This window comes from Fistularia commersonii, chromosome 14 (genome assembly GCF_037954325.1).
Source record: "Fistularia commersonii isolate RoL2024-O1a breed Wild chromosome 14, RoL_Fcom_v1.0, whole genome shotgun sequence".
NCBI classification, from domain to species: Eukaryota; Metazoa; Chordata; class Actinopteri; order Syngnathiformes; family Fistulariidae; genus Fistularia; species Fistularia commersonii.
In genome coordinates, this window is record NC_141297.1 from 7,202,111 (window position 1) to 7,217,593 (window position 15,483).

At 45.1% G+C, this 15,483-nt stretch overlaps 2 protein-coding genes across 4 annotated transcripts in view; both read left to right on the plus strand.

Moving 5' to 3' along the window:
• Positions 1-1,701, plus strand: part of LOC147227122 (arf-GAP with coiled-coil, ANK repeat and PH domain-containing protein 3-like) — a 62,164-nt gene extending 60,463 nt beyond the window's left edge. The window contains exon 25 of one of the 2 annotated variants that reach the window (XM_086159799.1): positions 230-1,701. In XM_086159799.1, coding sequence (XP_086015925.1) covers positions 230-336 — 107 coding nt within the window. In that variant the 3' untranslated portion in view covers positions 337-1,701. Of the gene's footprint in view, positions 1-226 lie in introns of both variants that reach the window. The other variant, XM_086159798.1, reaches the window with a different exon arrangement.
• A 986-nt stretch (positions 1,702-2,687) lies between these two features.
• hipk1a (homeodomain interacting protein kinase 1a) lies at positions 2,688-15,352 on the plus strand. 2 transcript variants are annotated; one of them, XM_086158993.1, is made up of 16 exons: positions 2,688-3,016; positions 3,770-4,530; positions 5,598-5,971; positions 6,510-6,633; positions 7,495-7,614; positions 8,017-8,103; positions 8,196-8,377; positions 8,781-8,931; positions 9,017-9,221; positions 10,173-10,291; positions 10,786-10,937; positions 11,008-11,154; positions 11,236-11,385; positions 11,467-11,660; positions 11,832-11,956; positions 12,563-15,352. In XM_086158993.1, exons 1-16 carry the CDS (start codon positions 2,977-2,979, stop codon positions 12,986-12,988), a joined length of 3,357 nt encoding a protein of 1,118 aa, XP_086015119.1. In that variant the 5' UTR covers positions 2,688-2,976; the 3' UTR covers positions 12,989-15,352. The 2 variants fall into 2 exon arrangements, with proteins under 2 accessions (XP_086015119.1, XP_086015120.1); XM_086158994.1 differs by having other exon boundaries at positions 10,789-10,937.
• Positions 15,353-15,483: the final 131 nt, after the last annotated feature.

Genomic DNA, 15,483 nt, shown 5'->3' on the forward strand with positions numbered 1-15,483 from the left:
CTGCGGTGCTCTCGGTGTCTTTTCGTCTCCATTCATGAGGCTTTCCGGGGCCGGAGTTTCCCTCACGGCTCTTTTTCATGGCCTCCATGCAAAAAAAAAAGAAAAAACAAGTTTTGACTCCTCAAGGCAGGAGGCCCTTTTCAATATTTTCACCCCCAGCCTTCCTTTTTCTTTTTTTTTCTTTCTCCCTTCTTCCCCTTCCCCTCCTCACCCCTGCTCTCCTCAGCAGGAGACGCCACGTACGTCGACATCTTCCGGGAATTTTCCCACATGGCGTCCCACGACCCGGAGAAGCTGAAACGAAGGAGCATCCATTTCCGGCACTCCTTCAGGTAGTCGGCCGAGAGCGTCGGCAGGAGGACGGAGTCATGCGTGAAAAATGTGGTCGCTGCCAATGGAGGCCCTGGAGGCCAGAGAGAAAGTTTCTTGCTTTTTTTGAGGAGGCCATAAAAAAAAAAAAAAGGTTTTAATGGTCATAGTTATCACTATCCTGTGCGCACAAGTTGATACCTTTGCCTAGAAAACAACTCGTCCTGCATGGAATAGAATAAAAATAATGAAAATAAGAATATGAATATTAAAATAATGTTAAAATGTTACAATTACCCTGAGTAAACAGGCTAATATCTGTTTTTTTAATATTAAAACTGCCTGTTATTGATATTTAAACTGAATTTACCTGTGGGAAATCAACAAATTGCACTGATATTGTGCGCAACCACTTGTTATTTTGTGGGAACAAGATAGTCATCTGTTGCCTCGCTATCAACAGACAAGTTAGCATGACACGTTAGCAACATCCTTTGCTCGACGGGCCAATGAAAGTACGGGACGATAATTCAATTCGACCTCTTTCTGGTGTTTTGTACTGAATCACTAGCCCGAAAGATTAACTCGTTCACACAAGATAAGCAGAGATGATAAGCTCATGAAGGAGCCATAAATCCATAATTGCAGATTCCCCACGTTTGCATTCATCAGTAACAAAGAGCTTGTTACAGCTGTGTGTGAGCTCGGTTGCACAAGACTTCACTTATTTACGCGACAAATAAGAGAAAGGAAAACAAAATCCCTGGCCTTTTTGGAAAGTTCTCCGTTGGTTTCATTTAGAAAGGTTTTTTTTTTCTTTTTTTTTGTGAGGATCTGCAGGTCTCATCCTCAGGTGTGTAAATAAAACTTTTGAACAGTTAGACAGAGCTTTAGGTCAAAAGAAAATAGAAAACAGCACTTGTTTTTTGTTTATGTTATGTTTTTTACTCTGCTATAAACCCACGATCCGTCTCAGTATCGCCATCCAACTGGATCCGTTAAAGGAAGTTTTTTTGTTATTATTATAATGATTATGATTGTTATTATCATCATTACTCTCCTGTTTGTGCCAAGCATGCATTACGCGTTTACTCTCGTTATATTCCATATTTAAAGTTCAATTCTGCTATGTTTTTCAACGTCCGTTAAAAAAAGACAGAAAGAAAGGGTAATTTCTTTATTTACCACAAGCAGCATCAAACATGACACTCTTGTTTTTTTTTTTTTTTTTTGTTGCCTTGACGACTATGCTGGTGTAGTCGCAGTACTGTGTACTTTTTCGGTGCCACTACAAGATGCAGTGCTTGTATTACTGTTTACATGCTGTAGGAGCACAGATGCTAATATATCTGATGGGAGGGGGGATTCAAAATAAACCTTGTCTTTTTGTTTACAAAATTGCCTTTCTGTTGTTGACTCGACAGCGCCCCCTGGTGGTCAAAATGAGAACTGTAGCTTTGTTTTAAAAAGTGGATCAGTGTAACTGGTTCTTATCTCCTTGTTTACTTGTAACGATTTACAGAGGGGGTTATCACGGGCCTTTTTGCTATGCTATATTGTTTTTGCATACATTTCTGCTTTGATATCATTTCAAATCAAGCGGCAAGAATTTTTTCCATCTTTATTTTTGACTCTTTTTTTGTGGACAAATGTTTACGGTTTCAAAACAATATGTTTGAAATATAAATGTTCCTTTCAAGATTTTGTTGTTGATACTTGACAGTAAGAGCATTTTCTTTTCTTTATATTTCGTTTGTATTTTCTTGTTTTTAATCATTGACCAGTGGCACTGTTTCAAGCAAGTACACATAACGTCAGCTGATAGACGCACTTAACGCCGCACTTAACGCTCATACATAACATGGAGGGAAAGACAGATAGATAGATAGATAGATAGATAGATAGATAGATAGATAGATAGATAGATAGACTTTATAAATTCCAGAGGGAAATTAATCTGGCATAGGAAAAGCATACACAATGAAACAGATATAAGAAATATACAACCAGAGGTGCTGGAGGCTATTCCAGCTGCCATTATATATTATAACATAGATGTAATACTATTTTATTATTATTATTATTATTATCTTTATTATCCTGGTTATTACGTGTCTTTGAGCATTACAGAATGAATAAAACTTTAATTTCGCCCAGTTTCATGTTCCCAAAACAACATAACAAACACTTGTTATCCGATTTTTTTTAAATTTATTTTGAGATAAAACTATGACATGAGCTAACGGGGAAACAAGAGGCGGCCGTGTACTTCACCCACAACCTCGAACGTCGACGTGCCGCCCACTGCGTCGGCGTGACATCATCACGTCACGCCGTGACGTACGGACGTCGGAAGTACGGCGAGCAGGGGACGGACAGAGGGAGGGGGGGGAGAAAGAGAGGGGAGAGAAGGAGAAGGGCCGTCGGAGGGATGGAGCTCCGTCGCCCGGTGCGGTGACGAAGCCCCGCGTCTCGACGGACGAACAGGCGCGACGCGACGTCGGGCCCCGGCTCGCCATGACGCCGCGGGCGCAGCGCCGCTAGCTAGCCGTTAGCTTGGCCGCCTCCCGTCGACGCGCGCGCCCGCGTCCAGGTAGAGCAGCTCGAGCCGGTCGCGAGCGGCTCAGCTGACCGCGGCGAGCCCGGCGGGAGGATGCGGAGGCCCTGATGGCTCACCGGAGGAGCGGCGTCCCGGCCGGGGATACAGGTACCCCCGCCTCCCGCTGCTCTATCTGCGATCAAAAAATGAAAGAAAAAAAAAAAAAAAAAAAAATATATATATATATATATATATATATATATATATATATATATATATATATATATATATATATATTTTATATATAAATAATTTATTCATTTCCCCCTTGTTTTCCAGAAATGCATTTTTCTCTGTTAAATAATCCTGTACAATCAGTAAAAATGTAGAGTTCGTAAAATGTCAAAAGTCGCATTTTTTTCCATAAATATTTATGCATTGATTATTTTAAAAAATATATGTGTTAAATAGTTCCCCGGAAATTAAGGTGAAATCGTGCAAAAAAATTAATATACATTTATATATTTATAAACAAATAGATGCCAATAAATACCCCTGTTCTTTGTCAGGATCGGCGTGAAGATGATGTATGCAAAATTAACTAAAAGTCAATCAGTTAATAAATCAAATGTAAATGAAGAAAAAATATAAATACTTTGAAATATTTGTCTGCATATAACATAATGCTCTAACCATTAAGTGTTGATTACTAGGTAACAGGGACTTAAAAGGGCCTTATAAGGGGCTGCTTAGCATAATTTTGGGTGAATATGTGTCTGTTGTAGTGTTATTGATATGTTATTGTCAGGCATTGACAAGCGCTCCTTAGAAATCATTTAAGTGATGTTATGAAGATTTATTGATATTATCTAACAGTGTAGTTTAGCAGGTCATTTATGTTTTCTGTCCTCGGCTCCTCAGACATGTCGTCCCAGCTCCAGGTGTTCTCCTCGCCCTCTGTGTCCTCCAGCGCCTACTCCCGCTCCAAGCGGCTGAAGGTGGAAAACCCCGTCTGGGATGTCTCCAACCCGCTGGGGGATGGCGGTTTCTATCAGCCGAGCCCAACGCAGGGGGCAGCTCCCTCTACCTCGGGCTCGGGCTTCAACCCGTTGTACAACCAGCCTCCGTCTGCCTGCTCCCGGGAGCAGACGGTGGTCCGGGCGGCGGACAGCACCGGCAGCCTCCGAGGGCCGCCGTCGTCGTCCTCGTCTTCCTCCTCCTCCAGCCGACGCATCAAGGACGCCAAGTCCTCCTCTCAGCCCTGCGACCTCTACCACAAGCAGTACAGCCTGAAGAGGAAGAGCGAGGAGGTGGACAGCAGCGACAGCGTCCAGATACTGGAGGAGCTGTCTGCGCCTGTCGTCTCCAACCGTGCCGGAGGAGGAGGAGGTGGAGGCGGGGGAGGCGGCGGAGGAGGAGGTGGTGGTGGCACCACCACCGCTCAGTCCATTGCGCACTCCACCTCCACCGCAAAGAGCAGCAACTCCCACAGCGAGGGCGACTACCAGCTGGTCCAGCATGAGATCCTCTGCTCCATGTCCAACAGCTACGAGGTCCTGGAGTTTCTGGGACGCGGAACCTTCGGCCAGGTGGCCAAGTGCTGGAAGAGGGGAACCAATGAGATTGTGGCGATTAAGATCCTTAAGAACCACCCGTCCTATGCCCGACAGGGTCAGATCGAGGTGAGTGTCCCGTGCCGTGGTCCCCCTTGTGGCTGCATCCAGAAGTACACTTAAAATATCTATCCCTCCGCCCCTCGGTTATTGGAGTCGGGTTGCTGGGGCAGCAGGTGAAGCAGAGGGGCCCCGCACTTCCCTCTCCCCGGCCATTTGGTCCCGCTCCTCAGGGGAGATCCCGAGGCGTTCCAAGGCCAGTCAAGAGCATAGGCCCTCCTGCGTGTCCTGGGGCCTCCTCCTGGTTGGACATGCCTGGAACACCTCACCTGAACCCATCCCTGTAGCCCAACTCCTCACCCTATCTTTACTGCCAGGCTTACCCCTTAAAATTATCCAGTCACTGACTTAAAACTGGAAGTCGAAAGGAAATCTTAATGAATGGTCGAAGGGGAAACTTACTGGAGCTGTAACACGCTTCCGTCATCTTGGTCATTAAGTGTAAACTGGTAGTCTACAGTAATAGTCTTACAGTAATAGCTAAGTCTCTGCCTAGTCTTGGGCTTGCGTCAATATCAAACATGAAATTATTGAAGGTCTTTGTTTTATGTCACAGTAACGCTTGAGTCAACAACCAATAGATGACCTCTGACAACATCGGAAACAGGAAGCCTGGTACTGGCATGATAGGCACACAAGTCTTTTCCAAATCTTTTCAGGGTCTTAAGGTGTGAGCCCCCCATAAGAGACAGACTCCCCGCAGAGAAACTCATTTTGGCCGCTCTGCTGTGTGACCTTGTTCACTAGGTATTGTTCAGGTCTGCATCACTCTTGACGCCGCACCGATCCGCCTGTTGATATCTCGCTCCATCCTTCCCCTGCTTGTGTGTGACACGTAATAAATTGCTTCTTATCATATAAAAAAGACTGATTATATGAAATTTAGATTGAAATCCGACACAATCAAGAGGGAAATGACCGAAAGCGATAGCCACTGTTTGCCAAAGAAGCCCCCTTGTGGCTGTACACAGAAGTGCATATTTTTCTCAAGTACTGACTGTGTACTCTGGCAGTAACCATCTGCACTAAAACTAGTAAAGACAATATTAGCCCTGACCCGTTACCTGTCCCTGCAGGTGAGCATCCTGAGCCGGCTGAGCACAGAGAACGCAGACGAGTTCAACTTTGTGCGCTCGTACGAATGCTTCCAGCACAAGAACCACACGTGCCTGGTGTTCGAGATGCTGGAGCAGAACCTCTATGACTTCCTCAAGCACAGCAAGTTCAGCCCGCTGCTGCTCAAGTGCATCCGGCCCATTCTGCAGCAGGTCGCCACGGCGCTAATGAAGCTCAAGAGCCTCGGGCTAATCCACGCCGACCTGAAGCCCGAGAACATCATGCTGGTGGACCCACTGCGCCAGCCCTACCGCGTCAAGGTGATCGACTTTGGCTCTGCTAGCCACGTGTCCAAGGCCGTTTGCTCAACCTACCTGCAGTCACGCTACTACAGGTGAGGCTGAGTATTAACCAATGCCTGATCCCTCCCTGTCGTGCCTTCCAAATTTATAGCTAACTCTTTGGTCTGCCCTGGCAGGGCATTTATTTATAACTGATCGGTTATTTCTCACTGTTTCTGTAGCTCATTTCTGATCAGATTTTTTTAGCCAATTCCTCCACAATTGCAGAATAATTTCTGATTTTATTTGCAATTTGTATTTCTATGGTGTATATATATATATATATATATATATATATATATATATGATTTTTTTATCATGTAAAAACATATATTCTATAGCATTTTTTAGTGCCCATGTTTCAAATACAATTTGAAAGGTCATGTTCTAGTCTCTGAATATGAGATTGCTTTATACATGAAAAACTACTGAGAAACTAAGGGTCAAAAAAATGTTTTTTTTTGTCTTGATTTCTGTTGACTTAAACAGTTTACCCATCTACCATCTGTATATATGCACACACACACACACACACACATATATATATATATATGAATATGAATATGTATATACATTTTTTTTTTTCCCCAGGGCCCCAGAGATCATCCTGGGCCTTCCCTTCTGTGAGGCCATCGACATGTGGTCTCTGGGCTGTGTTATCGCTGAGCTCTTCCTGGGCTGGCCCCTCTACCCGGGAGCTTCGGAGTACGACCAGGTCAGCAGCTGCGCACACACACATACACACACACACACACACACACACACACACACTCACACTCATGTCTGTTAAAGACACATTGGCAAACACACCAAATTCAAGCATAAACACCCAGCATGTAGCCAAGTACACACAGTGTATAAACAAATACATGCAGTCACACACACGTACACACTTGCACAAACACCCCGGCAGGTGCACAAACACTCACGCACACACAGGAATGACACACTTGCAAACACACAATGCATTCAAGCACCAGCACCCACATGTAGCCAAATATAAACAAATACATGCACAGTCTCTCACACGCACACACACACACACACACACACACACACACACACACACACACACACACACAGCTGCAAACAGATGAACACTCACACAGACACAGTGGCAAAAACATAACACAGCCAAGTATGCGTACATTATAGACATGCATGCACATACACACGTGCACAAACACATATACAAACACATACACAGACACGCACACACTAACATGCACACATGTGTGCATGCGCTCAAGCACACACTCATTGTCAGTGAAGAAAACACCAAATGCCAGCTAGCTAGCTAGCTAGCTGGCATTTGGTGTTTTGGTGTGAGCTAGTTAGCAGGTCATTGATTGGACGATTTTCTAGTAATGACCATAAGTATCACATTCTGTTAAATAACAGCCCTGGACAAAGTTACAGCCCGTTTTGTGACTGAAGCAGAAACAGCAAGAGACCAGAGTGAGAGCGAACCTCCTCTTCACCTCCTCACCTCTCCATCCTCCGCTTCCTCTTTTCCTACTGGCCTCCTGATCCCTTTGTATGTGTGTGTGTGTGTGTGTGTGTGTGTGTGTGTCAGATCCGGTATATTTCCCAGACCCAGGGACTCCCTGCTGAGTATCTGCTGAGCGCCGGAACCAAGACCAGCCGCTTCTTCAACAGGGGCCCCGACTCCAGCTACCCCCTGTGGAGGCTCAAGGTGTGGACCCGCCTGCCTGTCTGCCTGTTGGTCTATCTATCTATCCATTTATCTTTCTTTCTATCCATCCATCCATCCATCCATCCATCCATCCATCCATCCATCCATCCATCCATCCATCCATCCATCCATCCATCCATCCATCCATCCATCCATCCATCCACCTATCTTTCTATCCACCTATCTATCTGTCTGTCTGTCTGTCTGTCTGTCTGTCTGTCTGTCTGTCCGTCCGTCCGTCCGTCCGTCCGTCCGTCCGCCCGTCCGCCCGCCCGTCCGTCCGTCCGTCCGTCCGTCCGTCCGTCCGTCTATCTATTGATCTGTCTTTCCCTCCATGTTATGTATGAGCGTTAAGTGTGGCGTGGTCAGACGTGTGTGTGTGTGTGTGTTTCGACTCTGCAGACGCCAGCTGAGCACGAGGCAGAGATGGGCATCAAATCCAAGGAGGCCAGGAAGTACATCTTCAACTGTCTAGATGACATGATGCAGGTGAGAAATGAAGCCGCATGGAGTCTGTGTGTGTCCCCGGCGGAGCAGGGCGGGAGTGTTGACCCCTTCCTTACTGCTCCGCGTGCCTGCAGGTGAACATGACCAACCTGGAGGGGACGGACATCTTAGCGGAGAAGGCGGACAGGCGGGAGTTCATCGACCTGCTGAAGAAGATGCTGACCCTGGACGCCGACAAGCGCATCACGCCGATGAAGACGCTCAATCACCCCTTTGTCACCATGACGCACCTGCTGCACTTTCCCCACAGTTCGCAGTGAGTGGACGTGGGGTCAGGGGTGGGGGGTCTGCATACTGCTAGTTAGCTTAGCGTGAGTGCTAGTCTACAGCTTCAACAGCTTCTTCACATGAATGGTGTAATGGTGTATGAATGCTGCATACTGCTAGTTAGCTTAGCGTGAGTGCCAGTCTACAACTTCAACAGCTTCTTCACATGAATGGTGTAATGGTGTATGAATGCTGCATACTGCTAGTTAGCTTAGCGTGAGTGCTAGTCTACAACTTCAACAGCTTCTTCACATGAATGGTGTAATGGTGTATGAATGCTGCATACTGCGAGTTAGTTTAGTGTGAACGCTAGCCTACAGTTTCAGCAGCTTCTTCAGATGAATGGTGTAAACTAAAACGTTTCATACTCTATGTTCTTGTCCCTCTCTCAGCGTTAAGTCGTGCTTCCAGAACATGGACATCTGCAAGCGGAGGTGCAGCGCCTTCGAGAATGGAAAGAACATGTTTGCGGGCAACGGCACGCCAAGCGCCGCCGCCAACCTGACGGTGACCTTCAGCAGCCAGCTGAACCAGCACAACCAGGTGGGGTCACACACACACACACACAGAAGTAATATATACATTTTCCTTCGTTGAATTTCCTGTCGCGCCGGTGTCTGGCCATCAGATGTCCTCGGCGGGCGGTCAGTCCCTGTCCCTCAGCAGCAACGTCCCCCTGCTCAACTACCAGCCGGGCCTCTACCAGCAGGCCACCATCAACATTCCTGGCCTGGCCCAGCAGGGGGTGCCGCTGCAGACCCGGCCCCCCCAGCTCTGCACCCAGACCGAGCCCTTCCAGCAGACCCTCATCGTCTGCCCTCCCACCATCCAGGGTGAGGGCACCTCGGGTGGGGTGGGATTGGGGTGGAAGGGGGTCACTCTGATGGAATTATTCAGTTTATTATTATTATTGTTATGGTAATTCTCTGTATTGCTGTATTGTAACTGTATTGCTATTATTATTACTATCATGATAATTGTAATTATTATTTTTGCTCATCCTTAATTTATGTCTGAATATTATCAGATGAGTCTTACTCTCCACATAAAATTTTGAATAATATATTAATTTCATGAAATGAAATTGGGTAATATTATTATTTATTATTATTATTGTTATAATTTTCTCTTATTATTATTATTCTTAGTGTCATTATTGGTGTTACTAAATTTTCCTTGACTAGAATACATATTATTATTACTCATTATATAATGACTTATTACATTCGTTGTTATATCATTATTATTTCTCATCCTGAATTATGTCCGATTATTATCAGATGAGTCTTACTCCACATAACTTTAAATTTCAAAAGATATATTAATTTTGAGGTCATAATTATTGTTGTTGTAGCCATAATGATAATTGCATAATAATATTTGTCAAGTTGTTTTATGTGAATTATTTGTTTTCCTAATTGATATATTATTGAATATGGAAAGCCAACTGAAATTGCATTGATATAGCTATCATTGTATCAATAATAATAATGGCAACATAAAATGTTTTTGTTGTCAAGTTGTTTTTATCTGTGAAGGTTTCTTCATGCTAAATGCTACATTAGTAACTACTTAAATTGGAAAGTCGACTGAAATTTGCAAAGACGAAAACTATAGCCGTAGTTTATATTTGTTTTTTACTGAAAAAAATATCCTCCAAACGAACCAGTTCAAAGTTGGTACCTGCTGTTGTTCCTGGTCTTTGTCCGTCCGGAGGTTTCCACCTGTTGTGCTCCCTGTAACATCCTCTGCCTCCTCCATCTTCATCTTCTTCCCCTCTGCAGGCCTCCAGACATCCGGCAAGCCCTCGGGCTATCCGGTCCGGATGGACAACTCGGTGCCGCTGGTTCCTCAGAGCCAGGCGTCCCAGTCGCTGCAGATCCAGCCGGGAATGCTCGCTCAGGTGAGACCCTCCTCATCCTTGCTGGGGTTCTAGAAACACTCAACATGATGGCTTAGTTTCAATTTTGTTTTTATAGTTGATGCCATCCAGAAGTCTAGATTGTGTTTTTCTTTTTCTAGAAAAGATAGGCATATTTCTTTCGTTCCTTTCTGTTTGGAAAAAAAATACAAACTCATCAATTAATCACAGGGTGAACGGGAAAAAAATATACAAGTAATTTTAAATTTAAAATCAGGGTTGTTAGGTTTGCATATATTAGAAATAAGTTATATAATATAAGACAAAATGAATAAATGAAAGTCACAAATTTCTTTTAAAAAAAACAATACACAGAAATATTCTTAGAAACAACAGAAACACAATCCTTCAACCGAAAATAAAAAGTAGCATCAGGAAATGAAGCAGAGTTTGACGCCGTTCTTTGTAAGAAATGAACTTTAAATAATATAATATCAAAAGCCACGACCAGATTGTGTGCTCGGGTGTTTCAACAGCAGGGCTGGCCGGCCGGCACGCAGCAGATCCTCATCCCTTCCAGCTGGCAACAGATGCCCAGCATGGCGCTGCACAACCCGAGCCAGGGCGTAGTGCCCGACTCCCCGATGGGGGCGCCGCTGTCGGACGGCCAGCAGGCTTCGGCTTGGAGGTGAGAATAGCGGCCGGCCGACGAGAGGCGTCCGAGCTCGTGCGGTAAACCGCGTCTGTCTGGCTTTCAGGGGTCGTCATGGCAATCAGTACGACGGAGCCGGCCAGCAGGACCCGGGCCGTCACGCCGCCTCTCAGAGCAACGCCGTCGGGGCCGCTCACGCCAGATCCCAGCAGGCCAAAAGGTCGAAGGGTCGGCGCGCCGACAGCAGAGCCAGGTTTCTGTGGAAACAAACGGGTGGCCGTAATTTCCGAGCAAGAGCCTCCACCAAACTAACCTCCCCGCTCTTCCACCGCAGGCCGGTGTCCTCCGCCGTGGTCCACAACGCCGTCTCTGGAGATCAGTCCCAGCCAATCGTCATTTCTGATACGCCCAGTCCAGCCGTCAGCATCATCACCATCCACAGCGACTCAGACGATGACGACGACAGAAAGTACCCCACTGCCTGGTGAGCTCACTTCCTGTTTGAGGGGTAGCGAAGGACCAGAGACGCGCATTGAAACCGTGGATATTCCTCGCCCTCCTGTAGCTCGGGGCGGGGCCAGAGGACCAACGTCATCAGCTGCGTGACGGTGCACGACTCGCACGACTCGGACTCGTCCACCGGCAGCCCCCTCAGCCCGAAGGGCGCCGGCCAGCCCGCCAAGTCTCTGGCCATCATCACGCCCTCCGTGAAGAGCCAGCCCAGCGACAGCACCACCCACAAAGCTCCCACGGCACCAGGTCACCACAAACTCACACACAAGCGACAACTCCAAGTGTTGTATTTTGAAATCCCCAGATCAGAGCACTGGGGAAAAGAGATAATCTGAGATTTAGTGGATTGTAGTCTTTTAGGAATCGCTCGGGTGAGAATCCCGACATGACATCACTCTGCGATCTCGCCGCCAACAGATCCGCCTGGACCCGGGAAGTCCAAGAAGGGTTGGTCTCAGCAGACCGGTCGCCCTGGAGACCCCGGAGCGGAGCGCCATCAGCGGGCAGGGTCCAGCAGGTCCCAGCCTCTAAACCTCAGTCAGGTAACATCCTCCGGGTGCAGCATAAACTCATATCTTGGATGATTTTTTTGATAATATAATGTAATATAACATGACATAAAACTATATAATATAATATGATATAATATAATATAATATAATATAATATAATATAATATAATATAATATATTATAATATAATATAATATAATATAATATAATATGATATAATATAATATAACATAACATAATATAATATAATATAACATAACATAATATATTATAATATAACATAATATAATAAGTAATAAATGTATATGTCTTGCAATTTCATATTTTAGAGACAATTTTTTTTATATAGTACCATACTATATTATATAATTCACAATGAATGTAGATGTTTAGAAAATTTATGTTTTCACTTGTATGGGTGCATCCATTTTCCATTGTTCCCATGGTAATCTTTGAGTTTGAGTCCGTGATCTTTGTGGTTCAAAAACATTTATGAACAAATAAAATTGGTAAACCATATAATAAGTCTTTTTCTGGTAGTTTCTTGCAAACCATGAGTTAGTTTCTTTCTGAATTTTTTTTTTTTGATATTGCCCTTTGGGTAGGGATTGATGTTTCCCTCTCTGCTTATTCCAGGTCCAGCAGTCTGTGACGTCATCCTCCCATGACCAATCGGGAGGCTCTCTGAGGCGCCAACCCACCTACCCACCCCCCGCCTCCTCGCACGCATCCTACCGCCTCCACGAGAACGCCATCTTCAGCTCCGCCCCCAGCCTGTACGCCTACCCGGCGTCGGCGGCCCTGGCGTCCGTGTCCCAGGCGGTGGACCAGATGCAGGGCGGCTCGTCCCGCCACAGCAGGTCCGGAGGCGGCTACTCGTCCCTGTCGCTGCTCCAGAAGAACGGTGCCCTGGCCCTGGGAGGCGTGTCGGCCCCGGGACAGTACGGCAGCCACCAACAGCCACCGCCGCCGCCTCTGCCGCAGCACCAGCTGGGCGGGCAGGCTTTCCAACGCTCCGGGGCCCCCTACCCGAGGAAACTCAACCAGTACCCATACCTGTGACCACGCAAGCACAAGGTCAGAGGACCCGGACATCAACCCCCCGTCACCCGCCATTTGCCTGCTCTGGGGTCAGAATCCGCCGCTCTTCTCACCCTGGTGTCTTTAACCGCCGCTTGTCCGCACCAGGGCGGCCTGGGAGAGAGCGCGCGATTCCTCTGAACAAGCTAGCTAGATTTTATTTATCGACTCAACACTCAAACAGCCAGCGGGTAAAATTTACCAGCACTTAGAATACAGTCCATCTCACATGAATCATTCTTGTGTGTTGCAGCATTTTGGGTTGCTATAGCAACATTTTTTTCTTTTAAATGGAACAGACATATTCAGATACAATTCCCAGCTAACGTCCGAGCTACTTTCACGTGCGTAAACACATCTGACCGTAGCTGTTTGCTAAAATGTGCTTTCACGCCGTTCAAAGCTGTGGTTAGGCTACCAATAAAACATAAATAAATAAATACCAAGTTATAAATTCAGTTCTGAATTAGATTGCCGCGGGAAGAAAACCAATCCAGAATCATATATCTGCACAATGAGTTGAAGAATAGGAAAAGGCATCGCGTTCCTTGAAAATCAATGTGTTTTATTCGCGGGTAAATTTCACCCAGGTGGCGGCTGTAGCTAAACAAGGCCCCCTGGCGGTTCTAGTGTAGAACAACATGTCAATCAAAGACTAAAGATACTCCTCAGCGTTTGCGAGGAGGGCCGGGAAAGTGAAATATCAGGATATCGATCTGCTTCCGGTGTTTGAAAATCATCTCTTGCTTTTACTAGCATTCGTTTTAATATGAATCCGAATTGAAATGCATGAAGTATTTATTATTTTTAGCGTTTATTTCACTTCCAGTACTTGAATTATGACACTTTCTCGTTGACCATTGACTTTTTTAAACATTATTTAAGATATGAGTCTTATTTAGCTCTTTCTGGTTTTCATATGTATACTGATGTATGCAGTATATATATATACATCATCAATATATCATGACCAGCAGATATATTTTTATATTTTGTTGATTTCCTTGCTGACATTTTTGATAATTTCTGTATAAAAGCTGTCTCAATGACACTCCTGCTAACGAATATATGGCGTTTTGAGTTTGATTATGTTAGATTATATTTACCAGTTTTTAAGTTGAAAATAGTTTGGAGTAGGTGCTTACTGTCTCGGGTGTTTAATTTTGACATAATATCATCAATATTATTATTTGACCGAACGCCTTTTCCCTAACCCTAAATAACAGCAATAAATCTTAATCAGCCAGGATTTAGCTAAAAATTAGCTAAAAAAAAAATTAACAACTGCTTACCACAAAAAAAAAAATCCCAGAAACAAGCAATAAATAAATAAATAAAGCAAAGATGATGGTGATGAGCGTGCTGGTCTGATGAGACCCCTGTTTCGTAACTGTCTTCTGCGATTAACTAGCTAGCTTGTTCAGGCGCTAAAAACAAACAAACTAAAGATCCCGGGGTTTCTCTCCAGTGTGTGCTGTATTTCTCAGGCTGCTAACTCGTCACCGGCTGCGCTGAAAACAAACAAACAAAAAACCCATTTCTACGTCTTCAAGTACCAAGGGATCTTGTTTATATTCGAGAATCTCCATCTTGGGGGGCGAGAAGTGGAACTCCACTCTTTAGCACTAACTGTTACGCTGCTTTCAATTACTACTACTAGTATTTGGATAGTACTCGTTGACATTTACACGATCGCCTTACTTACCTAGGCCAATGTATTTTTTTTTCTTTAATTTTATGACGTGTCTGCACGATGTGATGAATTCGATTTTCCAGTAATATGTGGTGTGTTTTCTTTCATGAATGTAACCGCGTGTTTCTATGTGTTCGGGGAAATACAAAAAACAAAATGGCGGAACGTGAGCTGCGTAATGTACCGTGTGATGTGTCAAAGTGTTCCTCAAGTTCTTCTTTTGTTTCATGTACATTCTGTTTTGATACTAGCTCTATTTATGTTTGGTATATTTCCGTGTACGTTAGTGTGATCGGCGTGTTTTTGTTTTCATCCCTTTTGTCGCCGTTTTTTGTCACGACGAGGCACGTTCAAGGTCTCCGCCGGCTTTCGGACATTTTGGAAGGAACCGAGCCGAGGGGCTCCCGTCTCGTGTAGTGACGTGTGTGTGAAGTGACGCTGCATCGAATCTCGCCAGGTTTCATCACGTGAAAGTCCTAGCCATTTTGATTAGCATCATTGCGGGGGGTTGAATACAATCGCTAGCGATCCAAACGGAAAGAGGTGACGTGAACGGTTACCCTGGCGATACCTGCTGTGTTGTGAAGTGCTACCTTACATTCGACACATGATGACTCTTGGCCTGTATGTACGCAATAAAGTACTTAAAACGACTCCCCGGCCTCGTGTTTGGTGTCTGATAGAACAACAGCCGTCATCGGTTCACTCCATAATTGAGGCTCTCTTGGGATTTTTGAAATTTTATAAATTACTTCATCTTGCAAAGGCTTTTTTTTATTAGTGA

Excerpts from the sequence above, each read along its gene's own strand:
- hipk1a (XM_086158993.1), top strand. The coding sequence starts at position 2,977 with ATGGCTCACCGGAGGAGCGGCGTCCCGGCCGGGGATACAG. Across the intron at positions 8,104-8,195 it reads GTCTAGATGACATGATGCAG|GTGAACATGACCAACCTGGA; the intron begins GTGAGAAATGAA and ends GCGTGCCTGCAG. Across the intron at positions 8,932-9,016 it reads AGCTGAACCAGCACAACCAG|ATGTCCTCGGCGGGCGGTCA; the intron begins GTGGGGTCACAC and ends TCTGGCCATCAG.